Below are 27,935 nucleotides of genomic sequence, written 5' to 3' on the forward strand. Positions count from 1 at the left end.
GTGTGTGTGTGTGTGTGTGTGTGTGTGTGTGTGTGTGTGTGTGTGTGTGTGTGTGTGTGCGTGTGCGTGTGCGTGTGCGTGTGTGCGTGTGCGTGCGTGCATGCGCGTGTTCATATCGTCACTGTCGGGCAGAGACCTTGCATGTCCGAGTTTCAAACGTGTATGTTTTTCTTCGTGGATGAAATCCCCAATTCATCATTCCAAAGTGTTGCACGAAAGCAGCAAAAACAGCATATCTATTTTCGCTGTATTAAATCGTCTTTTAAAAAATTACAAAAAAAAGGATGGTTTTGGACATATAAGGTTTCCACCCGACATTGACCATACACTGGGTGAAAACACTTTTTGGAAGAAAACAAATAAATGACAGACAGACAGACAGACAGACAGACAGACAGACAGGCAGACAGGCAGACAGACAGCGTTACCATAGCAGTTGCGTCCGTCTCCTCTGTAGCCCGTCGCACACTGACACTGGAAGTTGACCCCCTCCTCTGGGACGCACTGGGCCGTGGTGTCACAGTCATGGGCACCGGAGTAGCACGGGTTCACCAGCTCTGGTTCTGTGGGCTCCACTAGAGAGAGAGAGAGAGAGAGAGAGAGAGAGAGAGAGAGAGAGAGACATTAAAAGAAGCATAGAAATGAAGTTCTGTAAGCAGAGCAAACTGTATTTCGGATTTTTCTTATCTCTTGATCCCTGTGAGACTTGCACAGGAATTCAATCTAGATTTCACACAAACAAAACACTTAAGCTGGTCTTACATCATCAGGCGCGATGAAACACTACAGGATAATCGTTTAAGATTCTCTTACCAGATAATCTAAACGCGCTCACACTAGCCGAGTTGAAAAGGCCGGCGCTCCGCACGCTACAGGATTCCATTCAGATTGAGTTTTTGAAGGTAAGAGGTTTTTGAAATTTCGGCTATCTATTATTATTTTAGATTATTACAAAACATTGGTTAAACATCAGCAATCGGTGGTCTAGCACTCTCCATCGGAAGACGTCGGCATCGGTCAAAAAACATGGCATCGGTCGGGCTCTAGTCTTCACTGTATCACATATGATGGTGTATAATGTGAAGTTTTCCTTTGTGATATCTGGTACCAAGGTAGCTGTTCATTGGTTTAAACATAGCCATGTGAGCACCAGACTGGTATAAAGCAGAGTGAAGACAGACTGCCTGCAGCAACGACATGTGAGTTCCTAGCACAGACCTACATGAGTGGATGTCTTAAAGGACAACTTAGTTTTTTTTACAACAAGGGTTCATATTTTAAATAACAGATGAGTAAAAGATGAGTGTTAAAAAAATTTATTTGACTTCTTTCTATTGTTTTAGAGATTCTTATTTCAGTGGTTGGGGGCATGCGTACAAGTGGCTAAATATGTCATTTCACACAGAATAAGCCCATTCCCAAGATACAACGCAACCTTTCATGGTTGGCTCATTTGGATGTGACTTATGGGGGCTAGAAGTGTTACTGTAAATAGAAATAAAGAAACTGCTGGCTTATTGTGTCTAAAAAGACATATTTAGCCACGTGTACGCATGCCCCCATGCGTACGCATGCCCCCACATTTTAGCACGGTAAACGCGATAAAACAATAGAACTAAGCAAATGAAAACATTTTAACACTCACTTTTTCTTCTAAAATATGAACCCTTGTTGTAAAAAAACAAAGTTGTCCTTTAACTGTTATCCCGCCAGCCTATAGGAACAACATGGATGAAAAAGGGAATGCCAATCCTATCCTCAGAAGCCACCGCTGTTTCTTACAGGAACTGCCATGTAATTCAGCGACGACATCCCCACCGGACGGTGATTTAATATGAAAACGAAGTGTGACAAATTCCCCTGAATTGCGGTTAAGTGACTAGTCCGGTGTGTTCTAACCAAATGCATGTGTGAGGGGGGGGTCATCTCTGTGGAAGTGACTCAATGCACATTCTTAACTCTCAACATATGGCTAGGAGAGAGAGGGAGAGAGAGAGAGAGAGAGAGAGAAAGAGAGAGAGAGAGAGAGAAGGACCAAACTGGAATGGATTGAAAATAACATGTTGCGATGCATTGTGAGCTTGTAGATTATTTTTTTATTTTTTGGCAAAGACATTTGATAGAGAGAGTGAAAAAAAGACTGTATCAAGTATGTATATTATGAGAACCTTTTACCAATTATAGAGGGTTTAAGTGGTACTGGATATGCAGCTCGGCAAATAAAAGGTGAATTGATCCCAGTGCATGACGGAGGACGATATCCCGATAAATTAAATCTCCACGATACGATTATCGTGAGTGTTTTTTTATCACGAAAAACGATAATATCGCTTATCGTCCCATCCCTAATCGAAAATGAACATCAAAGTAACTTTGTCGGCTTGGATTTCAACGGAGTCGGTCAATGATTCCGTTCATGTTATGACTCTTTTATCTCTCTTATAATCCGAGTGCCGTGCTGTGAGCTTGTAGATCTGCTATATTTGAAAAGTCATGAAAATGTGTGCAAATCTTTGAACGTGTGTATTATTATTTATTTTTTTAGGCGGACATTTTCGGTAACTCAAATTTTGCTTCTGGGGGGGTCCCTGGAACTAAATATTTTGAGATGGGGGTCCGTGGCCAAATACATATCATTTTGGGGGTCCTTCACATGAAAAAGATTTGAGCACAACCGATATAGAAACATACTGTAGGTTGAAATATATATAAATAAATAGTAGATTTGAAATATTCAAAGGCTTTTCAAGATTTTTCAAAAAATAGCAGATCTACAAGCTCGGTGCCGCGCTGCGAGCTTGTAGATCTGCTATGTTTCAATAGTTAAAGCGTTCCCAGTCTAAATGGGTTGAACCCCCTCCCTCTATGAAGAACATTCATGGGGGGCCCGCAGTGAATACTTGTACCCAGGGCCCAGAATGTGGTGCGACACCCCTGTACAGAGAGGAAGAGAGAGAGAGAGGATGACCATTGACCACTGGGCCATCACAGTTCCCCTTGCTTTGCGTGTGTGTGTCTGAGTGAAGTGTCTGTGTGTGTGTGTGTGTGTGTGTGTGTGTGTGTGTGTGTGTGTGTGTGTGTGTGTGTGTGTGTGTGTGTGTGTGTGTGTGTGCGTGTGCGACAAACACTCGCACTTGTGTGTCCCTGGGGTTAGCAACAGGAAACACTGCAATGGACTGCACTGTAAACACACAAACACGCACACACACACACAGACACCACATGCACTCACAAATCACAGACACCACATGCACACATGTGCGTATGTGCACACAAATATGCACACACACACACACACACACACACACACACACACACACACACACACACACACACAAACAAACCACAGACACCACAGACAACACACACACATGCGCGCGCGCACGCACACGCACGCACACACACACACACACACACACACACACACACACACACACACACACACACACACACACACACACACACACACACACACACACACACACACACACACAGCTTGTTTCCATCTCCTGCGGCCACGGACCAATTTTGGCTCATTATCAAAGACAGATAAAAAAAACAAGAGGGACAGCGAGACAGACAGAAAGAGAGACAGACAGACAGACGAGAGGAGAGAGAGAGAATGACTGAGAGCAGGCACGTGCACACCTACACATCAAAGGGGGCTTGAGCCCCTGCCCTTGTATCCGTCTGTAAAAAGTGCCCTTTCCAGACCATGAATGCAGTTTTCACTATGGTGAAAGAAATGCAAATGCCCTCTTTCCATGCCATACCTGAAGGCAGCATTCAAGAGAATTGCCTTGTCCAAACTCTCCTGAACTTGAAGGCAGCATCTTATGTTGAAATAATTGTCCTCTCTGTGTAGAAATCCACACCACATCTCCAGTATTTCCTTTTTTATGCTTAGTTTAGAGTGTTATGAAGTACCGAAAATAGCAGATCTACAAGCTCACAACGCTGAGCTTGTAGAAATTTTCAAAAAAGCCTAGGTATGAAATAGGGCTAAAGTGGTTCATGTATATTTTATAATATTATGATTTATGTCTACAAAGTAACTAGTAACTAAAGTTTTCAAATAAATGTAGTGGACTAAAAGTACAATACTGTATTTGGATCTGAGATGTAGTGGAGTAGAAGAAAGGGTTTGGAATTTGGAAATACTCAAGTAAAGTACAAATACCTAAACATTATACTTAAGTACTTAAGTAAATGTACTTAGTTACTTTACAACACTGAAAGATAGGAAGAAGAGAGAGACGCAGAGAGACAGACAGAGAGGAAGGACTCTTCAAAGTCAGAACTATTGCTGGGAAGAAGGGAGGATGAGAGGGAGGAGGGGTAGAGGGATGGAGGGATGGGAGGAAAGATTGCTTTAACTGGGGGATAATTAGAGAGAGGGAGAGGGAGTGGAGTGCATCTGCGCGCACGCACACACGCACGCACACACACACACACACACACACACGCACACACGCACACGCGCCATCAAAGCGATGTCTGCCGTTTCCCACCTGTCGCTTTTAACTAAGCCAAGATCACGTATGAGCGCGCGTGTGTGTGTGCACACACACGCACACGTGTGTGTGCACATCTAATGTATGTGTTTATGTATATGTGTGTGTGTGTGCCGTGCATCAGTATATCGTCGTTGTCAGGCAGAAAACTCGTATCTCCAAGTTTCAGATGTGTACCTTCTTTCGCAAAGTAAAGCCCTGCCGCCGCACAAAAGTAGTGAAAACAGTAGATCCACAAGCACACAGCGCCTCGCGGTGCAAGGCGTTGTGTGCTTGTAGATCTGCTATTTTCACTAGTTTAGTTCATTTTTAAAAGTATAAATGCAAAACCAACGGTTTTGGACATACAAGGTTTCCACCCGACAACGGCGATATGAGCACATTCCGGCCCCGCAACAACGGAGCCATCAGAATGGCCACAGTGCATGGCAGGTGTGTTCACAGATGGTGTGGTGGTAAAAAAGGAAAGCCAATGAAAAAGGAGCATTGTGTCCGTCCTGAGGCGGAAATTACTTTTCTGCATTCGTCCAGCAGATGGGCTGCTCAGATGAGCGCTCAGTGGAGAGCTGTTAGGTGTTAATTAACCATTATTCTATGCTTTAACTACGTAGTTGCTGGATATAAGCCGCAGCTTTTTTCCCATGTTCTGAACCCTGCGGCTTATACAACGGTGCGGCTTATATCGAGATTTCTACAGCTAACGGACAGTTAGTTAGTTTTACAATGGTCTTTAACAAGGATTTATATATAGATTTATACAGCTAACGGCCACCAGGGGCACTCTAGCATGAAGCAGGAAGGACACCTGCGGCTTATAGTCAGGTGCGGCTTATATATGTAAACATTTGTTTTTTTGTTCTAAATTTAGCTGGTGCGGCTTATATTGAGGTGCGGCTTATAGTCCAGCAATTACGGTACTATTAAGACGCCTCAGGGCGACAAGCGACCTGGGCGAGGTCGCATCACAGTGATGTGGACATCAGGGTTTGTGGACATCAGGGATCTCCATATATGGGCATAAAAGGGATTTGTTCCCCTGGCATCACAGGGATCTCCATATCTCCATATATGGGCATAAAAGAGATTTGTGCCCCCTGGCATCATAGGAATACAGAACAAACGGTTTTGGACATACAAGGTTTCCACCCGACGGCGACGAGATATGGAAGTTAAAGTATTTCAAAAACATTTAATGCAACAGTGCCAGAAACTTAGTACAACAGCTGCGACTAAATATGCAACGATTACCACACACACACACGCACACACATTCTTTCTGTCATTGTTATGTCTCTCTTTAGTTGCATCTATCTCAGGGGTCTTCAACGTTTTCAGGCCAAGGACCCCTTAGTTGAGAGAGAGATGAAGCAGGGACCCCCACAACCTGTTCATAGATTCCATATTGTTTCATCGTTTGACAGCGCAATCATCAGTGTCTTTTGGATTCATGTTAATGTGTTTTCAGATATTTAATCACTTGAAACGTCAATACTTAATAAACTTGAGCTTTTATTCTGTACTTAGTCAGCTCTTTTTCTCCTTTACACCAAGCCTCTTTGCCTAAAAATAGCCGATCTACAAGCTCACAACGCCTCGCAGCGCGAGGCGTTGTGAGCTTGTAGATCGGCTATTTTTGGCCAAAGTTCTCAGAATATGGACACTAGGGTTCAAGTGGTTAATATAAAAAAGGGAGAAAAAACAAGTTTCTATCACACAAAGAAATGGAGGACCCCTGTAGTAACTCTGAGGACCCCCTAGGGGTCCCGGACCCCCTGTTGAAGACCTAATCTAAATCTCCTGTTTCTCCATCTTCACTATCATCTCTCACTCTCTCCATTCCTGCACTATCTCTGACTCCCTCGGTGGGGGTTGTTTACGTTCGAGGAGCTTCACACGCTAAACCGTGCTGCTAAAACACTGCTGTCAAACGTCAAACCGCGTCCGCATAATCATCTCTGGGGCTGTCTCCATTATTACATAATAATCGTCTAATCGTCTAATTATTTTTCATAATCGTCATCGACTCCATGTTGAAAAAACGTATATATATATCTTTTTTAAAGTAAAAAGAAATAGGGGAAATAGCAGATCTACAAGCTCACAACGCGTCGCATCGCGACGCGTTGTGAGCTTGTAGATCGGCTACTGCCAATGTTCTTTTTAAGTGTAAAGTTGTCAAATGTGTCAGTAATTTCTTTGTATGTTTAGGTTATGTGTCATATCTGCCATGTGCAACTTTAAAGCCTAAAAGCCAAACAGAAATGTAATTGTCAACCACAAAAACACAATTAAACCGTTAATCGCAATTATTTGAGTGACGATTAATCGTCACGTGAAATGTAATTAAATCGTGACAGCCCTAGCGCAATGTTTGAACTTTATGTACTACATAGGTAATTGAACAATGTATATTAAAAACACAGATGTAGTAAACGATGCCTCTCTCTCTCTCTCTCTCTCTCTCGCTCTCTCTATCTCTCTCTCACCGATTCTCATGACATCACTGGGCAGCTATTCGCCCCCCTCCTTCAGCCGAACCTGTCATTGGACGGGATATTATTTCCCAGAGAGCACAAGTCCCCCCCCCCCCCTCCCCCCCCACACGTGCACACGTGCACGCACACTCACCACTTAGGCCGTGTTTACAAAACCTCTGGTCCTGAAAAGCTCTTCCAGCTGTGCTCTGTGCATGTGTGTGTGTGTGCGTGCGTGAGCAAGTGCACGTGAACGTCTGGTTGAGTGTGTGCAGCGGCGTGTCATCGTAACCTTAATCTAGGCGTTGACGCGTGGATGACAGGAACCTGGTGTCGGTTCAACAGAGAAACACTGTCTTGAGACTTCAGCTTTGCCCTCTCCCTCTCTCTCTCTCTCTCTCTCTCTCTTTCTATCTCTCTTTTCTTTCATCCCCGACTCTTGCCTCTTTCTTCCCGTCACTCTCTCTCTCTCTCCATTTCTTTCGGCCGTCTCTGGGTCTGTCACAATTATTACATAATCGCGATCATTTTTCATAATCGTCATAATCAATTCCGTGTTGAAAAATCTTCGTATATGGTTTTTTTTTAAGTAAAAAAAAAATAGTGGAAATAGCAGATCTACAAGCTCACAACGCGTCGCATCGCGACGCGTTGTGAGCTTGTAGATCGGCTATTTCCACTATCAATGTTCTTTTTTAAGTATAAAGTTGTCAAATATGTCAGTCATTTCTTTGTATATTTAGGTTATGTGTGTCATATCTACCATGTGCAACTTCAAAGCCTAAAAAGCCTAACAGAAATGTAATTGTCAACGCCAAAAAACACAATTAAATCGTTAATCGCAATTATTTGAGTGACAATTAATCGTCATGAAAATGTCATAATCGTGACCTGGTGTTTGCCAACGAACCAAAGCACAACGGTGGGGGCCAGTGATGGGCAAGGAAGTAGGGAGCGCTTCGCTGTGTTCACTTGGACCGCGTGGAGGTGCCAAAAAGATTTACTATTCTATCTCACGTGGCTAATGGTCGCCTGAGACGGCGTGCCTCCGTCGCCATCACCGGAAACAAGCGCTCCTTTCCCTTGCGGCCCCCCCGCGCCCCCACCGTTGTGCTTAGGGTCGTTGGAAAAAGTGTGCACGCCTCTTTCGGTAGCTTTCTATTTCAGCATTATTTCTATGCCTCCACAAGCTTGTCCCGATGCTCTCTCTCTCTCTCTCTCTCTCTCTCTCTCTCTCTCGCCATCTGTCTCGGCTGGAATGGCTTACATCTTCTACTACATTCTAGTCAGGAGAGCAAGGCCAGAGGACTGTAGAACACTACACTATGAATGTGTGTGTCTGTGTGGGGGAGAGAGAGAGAGCGATACAGGTGTAGAGCTGGGATACCCGGCCTGAACTAGCAACTAACGTTTTCAAATAATTGTAGTGGAGTAAAAGTACAATTATTTGCCACTGAGATGAGGTGGAGTAGAAGTAAAAGTACGGAGAACTGGAACTACTCAAGTAAGTACAAATACCACAAAACTCTACTTAAGTACAGCGCTTAAGTAATGTGAGGCGTTGTGAGCATGTAGATCTGCTATTTTCAAAATATCTGCCTCTAATATTTGACAATTTGGACAATGTTTAATTTGTCATTTTAGAGGTATTAAAATGTCCTTAAATTGGCACTTAAGAAATGTGCAGATACCCTCTGTACACTTAAACCTTATGTTGGTTTGTTTACAGTCGAGTGAGAAAACAATGTTGCACATTATCATCTGGGGACCCCCCAAAATTATGGGGGGGTCGTGTGTGATGTGATGACGTCATCAAACGATAAAGTCGACTTCAACTCAACTTTTTACTGAGACGAGTCGACTGGCAAAAACCACAAGTCGTTAATGCCCTAGTGTGTGCGTGCGCATGAGTGTGAGCACACGTGCGTGCGTGTGCGTGTGCCAGTTACCTCCGACGGGTCCTATCTTGTTGGTGATGGCGTAGCGGAGGATCCTCTCCTCCTTGACGTACATGACGAACACGCGCTCCATGGTGACCTGCAGGGTCTCCGGGCTCTGCCGGTGGTGGTGGCGGCAGTCGCGGTACGTGACGTTCTGGCGCAGCTGGAAGGAGAAGGACTCGGAGCCGCGCTCGGCGGACACCACCGAGTACTCGCGCACCGAGGTGGAGGTCGCCACTGGACGGCCAGAGAGACAGACAGACAGACAGAGTTTTTATAAGATATTTGTTACCAAGACATTTCTTCACCAATGTGTTTCTAGAGGTGTGTAATAATATGTACTAAAAGGTTGAAATTCAACTCCCGGGGGAAACCTCATAAAAAAACTGATTTGTGTTTTTGTTCCATTCCAAGTTAGACCCCTCACATGCTACTTAAAGCATATTTATTTTCTGTGTTTTTTTTTTTCCTGTATAGTAAAGTTAATTGATTTCGCATCATCACGGCTCCACAAGCACAAAATAGTCCCATCCATAACATTGAGGTGGACGGGGGATCTCATCTTTAATGTCCATTATCTCAAAACTACACTTTAGAAGCTAGGATGGAGGCAGATGCTCGCTTATGTTACAAAGTTATAAAAGCTCCCGGTCGGCCATTACACAACTCCACGTGGAGAACGATCGGTTCCGGCGCACGACCCGATGACGTCAGACCGGAAGTGATTGCGCTGTGGACTTCTGGCCTTCAAAATAAGATAACGGCGGTGATGCCAGCCTGAAGGTGGCGTCGTGGACTTTATAATCCGTTAATTTCAGGGGCACTAAATGAGTTAATGGGACACAAACTTTCATCAGTTTTTTTATGAAGTTTCCCCCGAGAGTTGAATTTCAACCTTTTAGTACATATTATTACACACCTTTAGAAACACATTGGTGAATACATTTCTTGATAACAATTTAGTTTGCAGATTTTATTATGTTTCCCTTATTATGTTAGGCTAGTCAATCTAAGCTGCGAGGCGTTGTGAGCTTGTAGATCTGCTATTTTTGGCAGTTGTCAGAATAAAAACGAGAAAAAAAAACACAGCAGTGTGCAAACTAGGGATGGGAAGATATGAACATTTCATATCACGATTATTGTGACAAAATAAATCGCGATTTACGATATTATCGCGATAATCAGAATCCATTATCCTGGGGAGGAACATTTGCCAAAAAATAGCAGATCTACAAGCTCACAACGCTTGTAGATCTGTGAGCTTGTAGATCAGCTATTTTTTGGCAAAGACATTTGATAGAGAGTGAAAAAAAGCCTGTATCAAGTACGTATATTATAAGTACCTTTTACCAAAGGGTTTAAGTGGTATCGGATATGCAGCTTGGGCAAATAAAAGGTGAATTGATCCCAGTGCATGACGGAGGACGATATCACGATACATTAAAATCTCCACGATACGATTATTGTGAGTGTTTTTTATCACGATAAACGATAATATTGCGTATCGTCCCATCCCTAGTGCAAACAGCTTAAGGCCGCCGACACACATGTAGGTTTTATCATTTATCAAAAACCTGGGGGGGGAGAAGGTTCCGTTCAATTCATTCCCTATGGAAGTCACATATTTTGAGCTTAAGGGAAGCTTCCCTTAAGCTTTCCTAATAAGCTTAAGGTTTTCAAAAGGTTTCCATAAGGTTTTCATCAGATAAGTTGTAGGCCAGCTGCTAGGAGCAGCCAGGCTGCTGGGAATAGCCTTGATGAGACAAAGGGGCAGGGTTCAACCACCAACCAATAGGACAGAATGGGCCGTACTGGAATATTCGGCTTCGGTGAACCATGTCGAATAGTGACTTTGATATTCGAATCTCCGAATATTTGGTGAATGCCCTAGCGTGAACGCACCCTAAGACCTAAGAGAGGAGGACACAGATACAGAGGACAGAGTTTTTACCTGAAGGGTAGAACTGGTAGGTCTCCTTGAAGGGCTCCATGGTGACGGCGCCCCCCGGGGGCAGGAAGGGCACGGTGCCACTGATGACCGTGTCCACGGTCAGGTGGTTGTTGTCGTCCAGGCCCCGCCCCGTCTGCATGACGGACAGGCGCTCCTGGCCGGGGTGGAAGATCACCTCCGCGTGGCGAGTGAACTCTGCGCCTGTTGACAGATCAATACAACAGTTAGCTCTTTATCACCAGTAAGACTCCCTAAATCGGGAGATAAGCGACCGTCAGGTCGCATGTAAAAATCGGCCTGGTGGTGGCGCAAAATGGGACAGATCCATGTTGATGACATGACTCTAGACATACTGTGTATGTACCGCTTTGCGTGATTTTAGGGCAAAATCTGTAGGAGCAGTGTCCAAAAATGTGTTTAAAAGAATCGGCCTGATGGTGGCGCTAAATGTGACAGATCCATGTTGATGACATGAGTGTAGACATACTGTGTACCGTTTTGCGTGATTTTAGGGCAAAATTTGTCGGAGCAGTGTCCAAAAGTGTGTTTTGCAAGAATCTGCCTCATGGTGGCGCTAGAAGAGGGTCATGTGAGAAATGAGGGGTTATAATGGGTTTGTATAGGAAGGTCCTGGAAGAGGGCAAAATGGGGGAAATCTATATCAAATATCTAAATACTGAATGAAAAAATTCAAAAACTGTCCTGGGTGTTCCCAAAAGCTATTTTTGGCCAATGTTCTCAGAATATGGACACTAGGGTTCAAGTGGTTCATATAAAGAAGGAGAAAAAAAAGTTTCCCCCTGTAGTAACTCTGAGGACCCCCTAGGATCCCGGACCCCCTGTTGAAGACCCCTGATCTATCTATCTATCTATCTATCTATCTATCTATCTATCTATCTATCTACAGTATCTATCTATCTATCTATCTATCTATCTATGTTCAGAGTAATGATGCAGCAGTGGTGTGCCGTAACATTCATTAAAAGTGGGACTTGTTGCTTTTTATATTTACACAATGGTTACATCTGTAAGAGCGTGCACGCACACGCACACACATGTGCACACACGCACACACACACACACACACACACACACACACACACACACACACACACACACACGAACACACACAGCTGCTTCCTATTACAGAGGGGAGGTAAGGGCTTCATATCACATCACATCCCAGGAGACAACACAGCTGGCTGGGAGACTGAACACACACACACACACACACACACACACACACACACACACACACACACATACACACACACACACACACACACACACACACACACACACACACACACACACACACACACACACACACACACACACACACACACACAGAAACAATCTTTACCGCTGATTTTGAAAGCTGCTTGGCTGTTGGTTAATGCTGAGGCAAACGGCCAACCAAACAAAACTCCTACACAAACATTCTCATGTCCACACACACACACACACACACACACGCACACGTGCACACGTACACACGTGCACGCACACACACACACACACACACACACACACACACACACACACACACACACACACACACACACACACACACACACAGTGGTGTAAAAAGTATTCACATTTTATACTTCAGTAAAAGTATCAATACTGCAATGTAGAATTACTCTGCTACAAGTAAAGTCCGGAATTCGAAATGTACTTGAGTACAAGGGCAACAGTATTCGTATCCGAATGTACTTAACCAAAAGTAAAAGTACAAACGGTTTGTAAATAGCAGATCTACAAGCTCATAACGCGTCGCGGTGCGATGCGTTGTGAGCTTGTAGATCGGCTATTTTCAAATAGCCTTGCTATAAAATAGGGCTAAAGTGGTTTATGTATGTTTTATCTGCAAAGTAACCAGTAACTATACAAGTAAAAGTACAGTACTTTACACCACTGCGCGCGCACGCACACACACACGCGCACACACACACGCACACACACACACACACACACACACACACACACACACACACACACACACACACACACACACACACACACACACACACACACACACATACATACACACACACACACACACACACACACACACACACACACACACACACACAAACACACACAGTTTGCTTACCAGTGATCTTGAATCCCGCTTGGCTATTGGGCAGCTCCAAGGCAAACAGCCAGCCGAACAGCTCTCCTATTGGTGCGACCGGCATCAGAGCCCAGCCCACTGGCTCGGGGACCTGACCAATCGGCAGTGAGGAGAACGTTCGGGAGGTTAGAGGATTGGTTATGACAGATTGGGGAATTAAAGAATGGTGGAGAAGAAGCAGAAAGAATGCAAAGTCAACAATACTTGACTTCTCTTACGTAACTTCTTAACCCTCTAAGGCCCACGGTTGTAATAGTACAACGTTTGTATTTTATCCAAAAAAAGGTTTAAATCATTTTATTTTAGCTCCCCCTACCACCTAAACACCACCATTGGATTCTATTGTTTAGTATTACAATGCCATTGGCCACAATATTTGCATATAAATACCCCCCACAGGGGCTGACATTCACACCCGCCACACCCGCTGAAATTCCAGAGTTTTGACGAACAACATCTCACTTTTTCATGGAAGCTATACCTCACAAAAACATAAGTAAAATGCCTGTACTATTTTTTTTGGTGATCATTAGAATGTCTAGAACATGTACATATGTTATTATTGTGAAAAATATCCCCCATATGTAAATTAGAGCATGATTTATGATTTTTGATTTATGGCTATAAAATCTTACAAAAACATTTTTTTGAAAAAAACATTACATTTTCCTCTGAATAGGACTCCTACAACACCATCTGATTTTTTTCAATTTTTTATTTCAAGTATTTCTTAATGCGGGCCTTAGAGGGTTAAACCATGCTTTTCCCAAGGCAGGCACAAATTGATCTGTTTAGCAAAGTGCTTCTCGAAAAGGATCCCCAATAACTCTGAGAGTGGAACTGGTTCCATTTGACCTCAGAGTTACATTTTATATCACGATTATTGTGACAAAAGAAATAGCGATTTACGATATCATCGAGATAATCAAAATCCATTATCCTGGGGTGGAACATTCGCCAAAAAATAGCAGATCTATAAGCAGTTCGGAAATTTTTTGGCAAAGACATTTGGTCGAGAGTGAAAATAAAAGACTGTATCAAGAACGTATATCGTCACTGTCGGGCAGAAACCTTGTATCTCCAAGTTTCAATTGTGTATGATGAAGCCCTGCTTCATCATACAAGGCCGTGGCACAAAAGTAGTGAAAACAGCAGATCTACAAGCACACAACGCCTCACGGTGCGAGGCGTTGTGTGCTTGTAAATCGGCTGTTTTCACTAGTTTAGTTAATTTTTTAGATGATAATTTTAAAACTAAGGGTTTTGGACATACAAGACAACGACGATATGCAGCTTGGCAAATAAACGGTGAATTGATGCCAGTGCATGACGGAGGACGATATAATATCGCTTATCGTCCCATCCCTATTCACAGCCCATTCGTAGAACCACTAACACATTCATTGTGTTCATAGTAAAAGGACTACACATGCGTTGTTAAGCCAGTGGTTCTCACACATGTTCGTGCCAAGAACCCCCAAATTGAACAGATTTGGTGCCAGCGACCTCCAGAACAGAAGATCTGTCAACATGTGTGAAGACATTGCTTAATAAGTATTAAAAGCCCTTCTTTCCAAATACATCTGGGCCTTTTCCTGCCTTTATTTATAGTCCCCGGTGAAGGGGGACAGGAAACAGGGAGAGAGAATCTGGAAATGACATGCAGCAAAGGTCAGGCAGGCTCCGGGAATCAAATCCGGTTGGTACGCGCCTTAAAGGAGAGTTTCTGGGTAAAATCGACCCCCATACCTCTTTAAATTCCTAGAAGCTTGCAAGATGGTCCAGACACCCCATAGTCCCAAAGAAGCATTATATTCCATTTTTGATTGCAGCTCCATAATGGACCGCGTTCATTCAATCTCTAATCCGGTTATTTTTCTCGCTTCAAAGTAAAAATTTTCGCTCCGTATCAGTTCCCCGTACTTGTCAAAAAGCTTCTCTTTTCGACTCTCGTTCAGCTTGAAATCCTGCCGTCTCTCACGGGACAACAGTAACCTGTAGAAAGCAGGGGCACGGGAACGCGCCTCCTGTTGTCCCGCGTGAGACGGCAGGATTTCAAGCTGAACGAGCGTCGAAAACAGAAGCTTTCCATCAAAAATGGAATATAATGCTTCTTTGGGACTATGGGGTGTCTGACTATGGGGTGTCTCATCTTGCAAGCTTGTAAGAAGACATTTAAAGAGGTATGGGGGTCGACTTTACCCAGAAACTCTCCTTTAACCAAGGAAACATATTGTCGGTCGGGTGGAAACCTTGTATGTCCAAAACCGTTCGTTTTGTATTCATCGTTTTAAAAATGATTCAAACTAGTGAAAACAGCCGATCTGCAGCCGGTCTGCTGTTTTCACTACTTTTGTGCAACGGCCTTGTATGACAAAACAGGGCATTACTTTGCAAAAAAAACTTGGCAAAAGAAACTTGGAGATACGAGGTTTCTGCCCCGACAGCGACGATATGAGAGACCTAGCCTGACGGGCTTCGTACCTCGCTGATGGCGGTGTACGCCCGTCCGTCTCCCACCACGATGTAGGCGTGGAGGTCGATGTTGTTCAGGTCCACGGGAGTCGAACCCACCGACACCGTTCCGGTCACCTTGCCGCTCACCCGCTGCGGAGCACCTGGGGAGAGGAGACGGCGTTTACACACATCAAATCATAAGAGTTTTATGTAGGGATGGAGCCCGATCTCTTTTTATTGGCCAGTTGTTGTGACTGTGAGTTTGTTGCTGACCACAATCTATGAAGATCACAATTGACAAGCGTAACAAATATAACCAGTAAGACTCCCTAATCGGGAGATAAGCGACCGTCGGGTCGCCGCGTGATTTTAGGGCAAAATGTGTAGGAGCAGTGTCCAAAAATGTGTTTTAAAAAAATCGGCCTGAAGGTGGCGCTAAATGGGACAGATCCATGTTGATGACATGAGTCTAGACATACTGTGTGCCGATTTGCGGGATTTTAGGGCAAAAATTGTAGGAGCTGTGTCCATAAATGTGTTTTACAAGAATCGGCCTCATGGTGGCGCTAGAAGAGGGTCACGTGAGAATTGATTGGTGGTTTGGCAGGCAAGGAGTGTGTATGCAAAATTTGGCATGGATCGGGGCAACGGTTGCAGAGATATGAGCAGGGCAAAAGTGTGACGTGTGACAGACAGACTGACGGACAGCTGGTCGAGGTTTTGATATCATTCATTGGTGTGCAATAAGTGTTAAATGGTTTATACTATGGATAGTACTGTAATCATTTCTTGATCGCCTCTTGTCTTGATTGTTTAAACATGACATCATGGGCCGCTATGCTCGATAACAAGCTTGATAAGCCCAAAGCTTATTGATACCGGGTACTCAATAAATCTGTTATCGGGTTATCGAGCTACCCTTGTTTACAGCTCTATCCCTAGTTTTATATTGCCTTTTAAACTTGGAAAATAGCCATCTTAGTTTGTGTGTGTGTGTGTGTGTGTGTGTGTGTGTGTGCGTGCGTGCGTGCGTGCGTGCGTGCGTGCGTGCGCGCGTACTTACCCTCAGGTAGACAGTGTCTTCCGTTGCCATAGAAACCAGGCTGACAGTGACAACAGAAGCCCGTGGCGTAGTCGGTGCACAATGCATTCTGGGAACACTGCTGCTGGAACCTGGAGCCATTCAGAAACAACGAGACGGAGGACGGAATGGACCGATAAGTACACCAACATGTGACTATAGGGCTGTCACGATTACGACATTTTACATGACGATTAATTGTCACTCAAATAATTGTGATTAACGATTTAATTGTGTTTTTTGTCGTTGACAATTACATTACTGTTTGGCTTTTAGGCTTTGAAGTTGCACATGGAAGATATGACACATAACCTAAATATACAAAGAAATTAAGGACATATTTGACAACTTTGTACAAAAAAAAAACATTGATAGTGAAAATAGCCGATCTACAAGGTCACAAGCTTGTAGATCTGCTATTTCCACTATTTTTTTTTAATGTTTGAACATATATAAACGTTTTTCAACATCTGAACGATTATGACGATTATCACAAAATAATTGCGATTATGTCAAATAATTGCGATTAGACGATTATTATGTAATAATTGTGACAGCCCTACATGAGACCAGAACAACCAGTATGAGTGAGTGAATGAACGAATGAATGAAAAACGTAAGGAATAAGTTAATGGCACAAAAATGTCAATAGGAGATGATGTCATTCGAACCTCGCACACGTCTCCTTGTTCTCCGTACTGTACTGGATCACTGTAAGAGAGAGAGAGAGAGAGAGAGAGAGAGAGAGAGGTCAATACATAGACAATAGACACTGGTTCCCAAACACTGGGTCGGAATCCATTTTTGGGTCGCAGACACATTTTCATGGGTCACGAGTAAATGTCAAAACATTAAAAAAGAAGGAAAAAAGAAGACGGAAATCATGAATAAAAAAATCATAATAATCATGATTTTTCAAAAGAATGTCATGAACAAAAGAAAATACGGTATACAAAAATCTAAGAAAGTCCATAAATTACAACACAGATGTTTAAGAAGTAGTGACTACAAGCTTCGTGCTGCGTTGTTGTGAGCTTGTAGATCTGCTGCTTTCACTAGTTTGGGATGGGTCCTGGGAAAATGTCTCATTTCTGTTTTGGGCTAAAAAGTTTGGGAACCGCTGCAACAAAAAGGTCAGCAGGTAAATGAAAAAACAAGGGGCTTGGATGAAAGGAGAGCGGCAGAGGGGAGACAAATAAGGACATGGGAGATATGTAGGGATCGGTCGATATAGTTTCAAATCACGATTATTGCGACCAAAGAAATCGCAATTTACGATATTATCGCGATAATCAAAATCCATTATCCTGGGGTGGAACATTTGCCAAAAAATAGCCGATCTGCAAGCTCACATAGCCGAGCTTGTAGATCGGCTATTTTTTGGCAAAGAGATTTGGTAAAAGAGAGTGAGAAGAGTCCCGCACACTGTCTTCACTCACAATAATTTTATTACAACGTTTCGGTCGTTCAGACCTTCATCTGTTGTAATAAAATTATTGTGAGTGAAGACAGTGTGCGGGACTCTTCTTCTCCATTCGTCTACGTCTCTGTTCCAACGCACCTGTCCTTGTAGGTGTGCAAAAGGCCTTCTCCTCTAAGTAAAAGAGAGTGAGAAAGAAGTCTTTATCGAGTACGTATATTATAAGTACGTTTTACCAATAGAGGGTTTAAGTGGTACCGGGTATGCAGCTGGGCAAATAAAAGGTGAATTGATCCCAGTGCATGACGGAGGACGATATCACGATAAATCAAATCTCCACGATACGATCATTGTGAGAGTTTTTTTTATCGCGATAAACGATAATATCGCTTAACGTCCCATCCCTACGGAGATAGGAGAGGAGGAGAGAAAGAGGACGACCGGAAACATGTGGCCAGCGGTAACACGCTCACGTGCGCACACACACACACACACACACACACACACACACACACACACACGCACACACACACACACACGCACACACGTCAAGACACAGCTTGGAGAGAACACAGCTGTTGTCTGCGACCCCCCCCCCCCCCCCCTCCCCCTTCCTCTCCCACACACACACACGCACACACACACACACGCACACGCGCACACACACACACACACACACACACACACACACACACACACACACACACACACACACTGAACTCTATATAGACATATGTGCATTGTAAAAAAAGTAAATGTTCCAACCTAATGTAAAAACACTCTTAACTCTGAAGTCTAATGGAGTGGGCTGCGCTGGGCTCTGGCATTCCACTCGCTAGCAGGGTGGTTGGTTCCCAGCCTGTAATCTGTGCACCTCTGCGGGGGCCTTCCAATATACACATAGGCCCCATTTTACACTATGTGCAGTGGTGTAAAGTAACTAAGTACATTTACTTAAGTACTGTACTCAAGTACAATTTTGAGGTATTTGTACTTGACTTGAGTATTTCCAATTTCCAATACTTTTACTTCTACTCCACTACATCTCGGATCCAAATATTGTGCTTTTACTCCACTACGATATTGGACAACTTTAGTTACTAGTTACTTTGTAGATTTAGAATATCATTATAAAACATACAGGTACATTAATCTCTTCAGCCCTATACATTTTGTCCATTTGAAAATAGCCGATCTACAAGCTCACAATGCGTCGCAATGCGACGCATTGTGAGCTTGTAGATAAACTAAACTATGATGACTAAAAAATATATTGACAATTTCGTCAACAAAATTAAAACTAGACTAAAACGTTAGGGAAGGACTGGTGGAGAAGACAGTCATTTTATGTTTGGTTGCTATCAGGTGTTGCACACTGAGTTTGCAGATCGGCTATTTTCAGCACCCAACCAAGTGTAAAATCAGTCATTACGATGCCATCAACCCCTGCCAAAATACATCTTCTACCACTTTTTCGAGTCACGTGTTCAAATACTGGATTCTGATTGGCTAAATTCCGGAGGTTATGAGAGAACTACTGCCGCAAAGTTGTGTGTGGACTTGTCCGAGATCAATGAGCCTCAGTGTACATCCGGGGACTTCAGGAGGTAGTCGGAACACCTTTCCCCCAACCAACAAATGACCGTGGCAACGGTCCTATGTTCACTAACGTGCATGCTATAGTCGCCGATTTATTTGGATCCAATGCAATCCGCCAACTTTAAAGCCCCTTTTCTCTGAACCTATGCCTTTCTGGAAGCGAACAGCCTCTATTTACGGCCGGAACGGTACTTCTAACTGACGTTAGCTTAGCTGTAAGCTAGACGCATGGATTAGTATGGAGTTGGCGCCATCTGTTGGTGAGTAGAAGATGTTGTTGGTGGAACTATCTGCTGTCTCGCGGAAGTTTTATAGGCAATAATGATTGTAACTTAAGATCCTTGCAAGTTACAACTATGTGTTTTCTTTCATGTATAAGGGAAAAAGTGGTAGAAAAGCTATTTACCACTCGGGGTCGGACATTATGCTCTGATAATGTCCTGTGTTAGGGTGTTATCGGACTCGGCTTCGCCTCGTCCGATAACACCCTAACACAGGACATTATCAGAGCATAATGTCCTCTCACTCGGGGTAAATTGCTTACTTATGATATAGTCGACTAAAATCAGACTAAAACTAAAACTGTTCGGGTGACTAAATTATGACTAAAACTAAAAGACATTTTATTCAAAAGACTATGACTAAAACAATAAAAATGTGCGGTCAAAAAACAACACTGACTCTCATCTGACTTCACTGACACTTCTAGTAACTAACATCGCTTTGTGGCTGACAGAACAGGAGCTAAAGGGATATTTCACTTTCAAAAAAACGTTTTGTCATTTTATCATCTAATCAGGCTTTTGGGAACACCCAGGACAGTTTTTGAATTTCTTCATTCAGTATTTAGATATTTCATATTCATTTCCCCCCATTTCCCCCCTTCCAGGACCTTCCTATACAAACCCATTATAACTTCAAACTCCATTTTAACCATGATAGATTCAATGAAAACAACGGTCCTTTTCATTGATTTCTATTAATCCTTTGGGGACATGAAAATTATTAAATACAATAAAAAAATGTAAAAAATGTATGAAAAGTTATCGAAAAAACACGGCCTGCTCACGTATTCGGAGGGTGTCAGGAGTCACGAGAAAAGAAGGACAGTTGTTTTCATTGAATCTAATGGAGTTTGAAGTTATAATAGGTTTGTATAGGAAGGTCCTGGAGGGGGGAAAATCGGGGGAAATGAATATCAAATATCTAAATACTGGATGAAGAAATTCAAAAACTATCCTGGGTGTTCCCAAAAGCCTGATTAGACAATAGCATGATAAGATTTTCTTTTTTTAAAGTGAAATATCCCTTTAAACTTGACTATAATAAAAGTCATTCATCCACTTAGCGTATTGCAATAACACTGTTGTTCCAACTTCCTCTTGCAACATTCAGGCTGTAGGAGCTGAGTATCATTGTTACCGTACCGTTGGCTCAGAGTTCAGAGGGTTCATTCAACGCCCACCAAAACATGTATCGCCGCAGTCGGGCAGGAAACCTCGCATCTCCCACGTTTCACCTCTGTATGTTTGTAAATCAAGGCCCTACTCCATTATGCAGGAGTGCTGCACAAGAATCGTGAGAATAGCCTATCTCAGGGGTCTACAACGTTTTCAGGCCAAGGACCCCTTAGTTGAGAGAGAGATGAAGCAGGGACCCCCACAACCTGTTCATAGATTCCATATAGTTTCATTGTTTGACAGCACAATCATCAATATGTTTTGGATTTATGTCAATTTGTGTTTTCAGATATTTAACCACTTGAACCGTCAATACTTAATGAACTTGACCTTTCACTCAAAAAAAAAAAAAAAAAAAATAGCCGATGCTGCGAGGCGTTGTGAGCTTGGATATCTGCTATTTTTGTCTAAAGTTCTCAGAATAAGGACACTAGAGTTCAAGTGGTTCATATAAAAAAGGAGAAAAAAGTAGTTTCTATCACACAAAGATTTGGAGGACCCCCTGTTGTAACTCTGAGGACCCCCTTGGGGTCCCGGATCCCCTTTTGAAGACCCTTGGCCTATCTAAAAGCTATATTTATAAATGTTTTATGATAAAAAAAGGAACGGCTTTGGACATACAAGGTTTCTGCGCGACGGCAACAACGTACAGTATTATATACGTCTAGCAGAGCACAGCCCTTCATTCAACTCTGCTCTAATTTGCACTACCTTCCCCCCCGCTCCACCTCTCTCTCTCTCTCTCTCTCTCTCTCTCTCTCTCTCTCTCTCTCTCTCTCTCTCTCTCTCTCTTCCTCTCCTCTCTTCCTGTTTTTGGCAGACAGCTGTTGGGGGATCAGAGCCGAGCATTCCCTCATTCTACAGGGGAATTAGAGACACCCACAGCAACACACACACACACACACGCACACACACACACACACACACACACACACACACACACACACACACACACACACACACGTGTGCACAAGCTGCACAGCACAACCACACTATTGTGAGGTGGGCCTCCAAGCAGCTCCTCAGATGCAGCATAAGGAAAGGGTGTCACCTATAGGTTTGAGCACATTAGGGGCTGAGCTTGCACCTGATTCCAATGTTATCATCAGATACCATCGGAGATTATCACGTCTTATTAGCCCATATTATCCAGCTGATAAGAAGTGATAATCGCCGAGGAATATCGGATGATAGCGTCCAAAGCGGGTGGAGCTTAAGTGATTTGGGAGTGAGCTTAGAGGGGAAATCCTATATGCATGACCTTACAGATCAACATGATGCTCACCTATAATGACATGCCAAGAATAGGGACCCCTGGTCAGTGGTTCTCAACCTTTTTCAGGACGCGACCCCCAAAATAATCATATTTTAACTGGGGACCCCCCCCCACCCCCACCCGCACCCTGACGAGCACGTAGAGTGGAGGCAATACATTTCGTATAACACGGTTCTATTGTGAAAATAGCAGATCTACATGCTCACAACGCCTCGCAACGCGAGGCGTTGTGAGCATGTAGATCTGCTATTTTCACAATTTCTGCCTCTAATATTTGACAATTTGGCCAATGTTTAATTTGTCATTTTAGAGGTATTAAAACGTCCTTAAATTGTCACTTAAGAAATGTGCAGATACCCTCTATACACTTAAACTTTATGTCGGTTTGTTTACTGTTGAGTGAGAAAACAACGTTTCACATTAAGCTAATCGTCTGGGGACCCCCCTGGGGGTCCCGACCCACAGGTTGAGAACCACTGCCCCAGGTTATGGCCAATGCTGCCCCCCCAATCACACACACACACACACACACACAACACATCTATGCACAAAACAACGCTTTCTCTCTCTCTCTCTCTCTCTCTCTCTCTCTCTCTCTCTCTCTCTCTCTCTCTCTCTCTCTCTCTCTCTCTCTCTCTCTCTCTCTCTTACCTCCGGTGTCAAAGTTGACGTCGTCCTCGTCCACGCTGACGACGTGACCGTCATTTCTCGGAGGGTACACGTCCACGACCTCCAAGGGAATCTAGAACAGGGGGGTGTAGTAGAATGGTGAGAACGGACGTGGCTGATGCTCTAGTGATAACTAGTCTCGCGTAGCCAGACAACTATTACACAATCTCCGAATGCTATATAGAGTCTGGAACGGCAGCTCCCGAACGGCGAGTATCGGAAGTAGCCGCTGCTGCACTGAACTGTAGTCCCATTGGAAACATAACAGAAACACAATAGGTCAGACAAAGTTATTCGAGCGGCATATTCTTGTTATGGGTGCATTGAAAACATCATGGAGGTAACACCAATAACACCAGAGAAAGACAAAATAATGCCCCAAAAAATATTGAAAGGAGACATAACGCTTCCAGTAGGACATGTTATTGCTACTGCACCAAGGGAGCGGTTGCGTCACATCCGCTTTATCTCGCACTCATCGTTTTTTATTTCCGTTTGCCAGACTGTATGCCGGGAGCATTTGCCCAAATCGCGGAGGCAACAGTCTGGCCTCGCGAGACTATGTGATAACTGACCAGAGATACAATCCCAACACGAAGGAAGGACCGCCCCAAAGTCTTTGCATACTATGGTTCTGCAATGCAGTTTGTTTTGTTTTGTTTCCACCTTACCACGTACGTAGGGGACTGCCCATAAGTCCTACATCTCATTAGTCCTAATTTAGTTAGGGTTAGGTTTTAGCGTAAGGTTTAGGCATAGTTTTACTGAGGTTAGGTTTAGGTTTAGGCATAGGATTTGAGGTTAACATGACCAGATTCTGACTAATGGGATGCAGGAACAATGAGATGTCAGTCCAACGCCATGGCACCGTACTACTAGACTAGTCTCATGTTGCGAGACGACACACCACTTTTGTAAATTACAAGACAAATAAATGCCAGCACTCTGAGCATTCTTCAGCGTGATGTAAACGTGTAAATTGCCTGCATGGTTTCCAGGCCTTTTGGGGGTCGATGACAATCACATCTCATAATCACGGAGAAGTAGAGTAAAACAAGACTGGTGGGGTTGGCTGTACCTGCGACTCTGTAATGCCTCTCTCTGGTTGGCTGGCCGGCTCCGGGGGAGGAGGGGCATAATTCCTGCCCGAGGGTCCCGACTCGTGCCTGGGTTCAGGGGTCAGCGGCCTGGGGACCTCGTCGTCCAGGCCGCCGTTCGCCACCGAGTCCGATCCCGCCGCGGGGGAGGGAGGGGGAGGAGGGGTCTGGATGACGTCCGGCTCGGGGGTCTCGGGGACATCGTTGCCGGCGGGCGCGGCAGGCTGGAGGAACTCGGGGTCTCCGTGTGTCACGGGGTAGTCGTCTTCCTCTGGGTTCTCGTGGTCGAAGGCGTTGTCAGTGTTGTCGTACTCCTCCTCGAACTCGGCGTACTCTGGAGCAGTGGAGTCCTGGGGGTCAGACAAAGCACAAGGAGGGGTCAGACTACTAGCAGGCATAGAAGGAGGACACAGAATGTCCTGGTCAAAGACACGTCTCTTGATTCTTGGAGGCAGCGGCGACTCCAGAGAATTGTGACTGGGGGGGCTATGGGGGAGCGGGCTTTTTTTGAGCAGGGGCTACAAACAATGAATAGTACTAATATGACAAACGAGATTCTCTCGCTCACGGTATGGATAACCAAACAGACCAGATCATTGGCAGTTTTCAGCTCCAACTGTAGGTGGACTGTAGGTGATTGAATAGGGTTTTTGTGAGTCTGAAGATGCTTTCCAGCATAAAAAGTAAGATTTTATAGTATGCCGTCGCCATACTAAGCTTAAATAGCCAATTATAACTAGGATATCTGCAGTGGTTGAGGGTGTTCTCCTTACTCCATTGAGAAATGTATACCCGTTTGTTGGATTGGACACCTACTGGTTTATGAGTAGTACTGCACTGATGCTTCCCTGACCAAACAGGAATACAAGTTTGGTCTCCCATGCTGGACCCGGGTTCAAATCCCAGGTAGGACATCAAACTTGTTGATTGCAAATTTAAGTACAGAGTCCTAAATACCTGGGAGAGGCCTCTGGAGGGAGGTGTGGCCAGAAGGCCGCCCACGGATGCAGGGACGATGTTGTCAAAGGAATAACGGTTACCGATGTGGAACAGCCAAACACCTGGAACTCCTGTGTTCCCAACCCTGAGAGAGAGAGAGAGAGAGAGAGAGAGAGAGAGAGAGAGAGAGAGAGAGAGAGAGAGAGAGAGAGAGAGAGAGAGAGATTGGAGTTAAAACTTAATTCAGCAGTCTGTTTTTTTTTATAACACTATTACTATAGCTAGTAGGGCTGTCACAATTATTACATAATTGTCTGATCGCAATTATTTGAGGTAATCACAATTATTTTGCGTAATCGTGATAATCGTTTCCGTGTTGAGAAATAATATAGTTACAAACGCATTAAAAAAGTAGTGGAATTAGCAGATCTACAAGCTCACAACGCGTCGCATGAGCTTGCAGATCCTCTATTTCCACTATCAATGTTCTTTTTTAAAGGAGCAGTTCACCCCCAAAATGACATTTATTCTATTGATTACTCACAGCATGGAGACTTGAGTTCAATAATATTTGTTTGTATTTGTCGCATTCCTAAGACAAAAAATGTATTATATTAAATGTACCCCTATTGATTCGGGATGGGGACCCAAATGCATTTGGGGGTACATTTGTTGTAATCAAATTATTGTCTTAGGAATGCAACAAATACAAAAAAATATAATTGAACTCAAGTCTCCATGGCATGAGTAATCAATTAAAAAAAAGTAATTTTGAGGGTGAACTACTCCTTAGTAGTATACAATTGTCAAATGTCAGTAATTTCTTTGTATATTTAGGTTATGTGTCATGATTGCCATGTGAACTTCAAAGCCTAAAAGCCAAACAGAAAAGTAATTGTCAACAACAAATACACAATTAAATCGTTAATCGTAATTATTTGAGTGACGATCAACTTACTGGTAGAGGTTTTTGACACTTTGTTGGTCGGTGGTCACGCTGTAGTGAGGTCCCTCTGTGCGGGAGAAGAGCAGGAACGTGACTTCCCCTCTGCTGAAACCCACTCTGGCAGGCAGCTCAATCTCCACGTTGTATGATTCCTGGACAAGAGGAGACGAAGAACGCCTTGATCAAATAATGTCAACCAACTGGATAGTAAATAAATACAGAAAAACTGCAATTTTTTAAACGATTATATCGTCGTTGTCGGGTGTAAACCTTGTATGTCCAAAACCGTTCGTTTTTTATTTATCATTTAAAAAAAGATTTAAAATAGTGAAAATAGCTGATCTACAAGCACACAACGCCTCGCAATTGTGTGCTTGTAGATCTGCTATTTTCACTAGTCTTGTGCGACGGTCTTGTATGGTGAAGCAGGGCTTTGCTTTACGAGAAAACGTACAAATTTGAAACTTGGTTGCTGCCTGACAGTGACGATATATTAGCACGTTCACAATATGACATCATTGAGGATAACACCCAGCAAATGCCTTGAGCAAATATGTTACCTTAGGTCGCGTTCCAAAGAAGTTCAGGCCATGTTCAGGGTAGAGGAAGAGAGCGTAGGAGTCCGTCTCGTCATAGGCTATCACTGCCTGGAACGTATTCACCTGGAGACAGAGGGGAGAGGAGAGGAAATGGTTAAGCAAAACGGCTAAATCTCAATATTCCGACGGCCTGAAAATCCAGCGGCACGGAGATCCGAATCCGATGTCCCAGAGAGAGAGAGAGAGAGAGAGAGAGAGGGGGGGGGGGGGGGGGGGTCCGGTAATTTTGGGGGTCCTTGATGTGAAAAAGTTTGAGAACCACCAGGATTTAGAAGTCGGGTCAAAGATCGGGTCAAAGATATTCAAAGACTTTTCAAAAATAGCAGATCTACAAGCTCACAGCACGGCACTCGGTGCCGTGCTGTGAGCTTGTATATCTGCTGTTTTTCAATAGCTAAAGTATAAAATAATTAAGGCCCCTCCACCTTGAGCCCTAGTAACTCAGTCTCACTTTCACCCCCTCTTGTGACGCCCCTGGTGGCAGGCCATCCAAGGAATAAAACATATATTCGATGTAGGGCAGAAGTCTTGTATCTCTGTATTTATGTTTTTTCCATAAAGGAATGCCCTACTTCATAGTTCATAGGCGATAGTGTTCTACCAGACAGCGACGGTATTTCCATAAAAACAAAACAAAAAAAAGATAAAGACGCAAATTAGGAGCAGTGTGTCCACTGGTTGCTGTGGGCTGTTTTCTTTATATTCACTGTTAGGTATGGCCTTGCTGAGTCTGTGCGAGGAGTCGTCTTGATACCAAGATGTTATTTGTCCTTTGCTCCGAGCGAAATGCCCTAGCAGTCTGAATATTCCTGTAAGCTGGCCTGGTATTTATTGTACTTATTGTTATGGGTACGGCTTGGCCTCTCTTATCTATGTGTATAAATATGGTCCTAGCCCTGAGACAGAGAACTACTTGAACACCAGGGACGTACAGAGAATTTTAGAGAGGTGGGCTGAAACCTCTAAAGGGGGCCTTTTGGTGAAAATATCGAAAAATAGCAGACCTCCAGACCACACCGCGCGACGCGTTGTGAGCTTGGAGGTCGGCTATTTTCGGTAGTTCATAACACACTAAACTAAGCATAAAAAAGGCAATAATGGAGATGTGGTGTGGATTTCTGGACAGTGAGGGCAATTATTTCAACATAAGATGCTGCATTCAAGTTCAGGAGAGTTTGGACATGGCAATTCTCTTGAATGCTGCCTTCGGGTATGGCATGGAAAGAGGGCATTTTGCATTTCTTTCACCATAGTAAAAACTGCATCCGTGGTCTGGAGAGGGCACTTTTTTACAGACGGATAAAAGGGCAGGGGGCTCAAGCCCCCTTTGATGTCTGTGTGTGCACGTGCCTGTTTGAACACCCACCTGATCTGTG

At 43.8% G+C, this 27,935-nt stretch overlaps 1 protein-coding gene across 1 annotated transcript in view; it reads right to left on the reverse strand.

Moving 5' to 3' along the window:
* The window catches only part of nid2a (nidogen 2a (osteonidogen)), a 99,126-nt gene that overhangs the window by 47,360 nt on the left and 23,831 nt on the right, over positions 1–27,935 (reverse strand). Inside the window, exons 4-15 of the mRNA XM_080720865.1 lie at positions 26,521–26,622; positions 25,973–26,112; positions 25,033–25,159; positions 24,057–24,425; positions 22,961–23,051; positions 17,226–17,265; positions 16,537–16,646; positions 15,501–15,634; positions 12,996–13,107; positions 10,880–11,080; positions 8,938–9,165; positions 429–575 (exon numbers count right to left, since the gene is read on the reverse strand). Of these exons, the coding sequence (XP_080576991.1) occupies positions 429–575; positions 8,938–9,165; positions 10,880–11,080; positions 12,996–13,107; positions 15,501–15,634; positions 16,537–16,646; positions 17,226–17,265; positions 22,961–23,051; positions 24,057–24,425; positions 25,033–25,159; positions 25,973–26,112; positions 26,521–26,622 (1,801 nt within the window). The remainder of the gene's footprint in view (positions 1–428; positions 576–8,937; positions 9,166–10,879; positions 11,081–12,995; positions 13,108–15,500; positions 15,635–16,536; positions 16,647–17,225; positions 17,266–22,960; positions 23,052–24,056; positions 24,426–25,032; positions 25,160–25,972; positions 26,113–26,520; positions 26,623–27,935) is intronic.

Source organism: Nannobrachium achirus (assembly GCF_963921795.1).
Source record: "Nannobrachium achirus genome assembly, chromosome: 24".
Lineage (NCBI taxonomy): Eukaryota > Metazoa > Chordata > Actinopteri > Myctophiformes > Myctophidae > Nannobrachium > Nannobrachium achirus.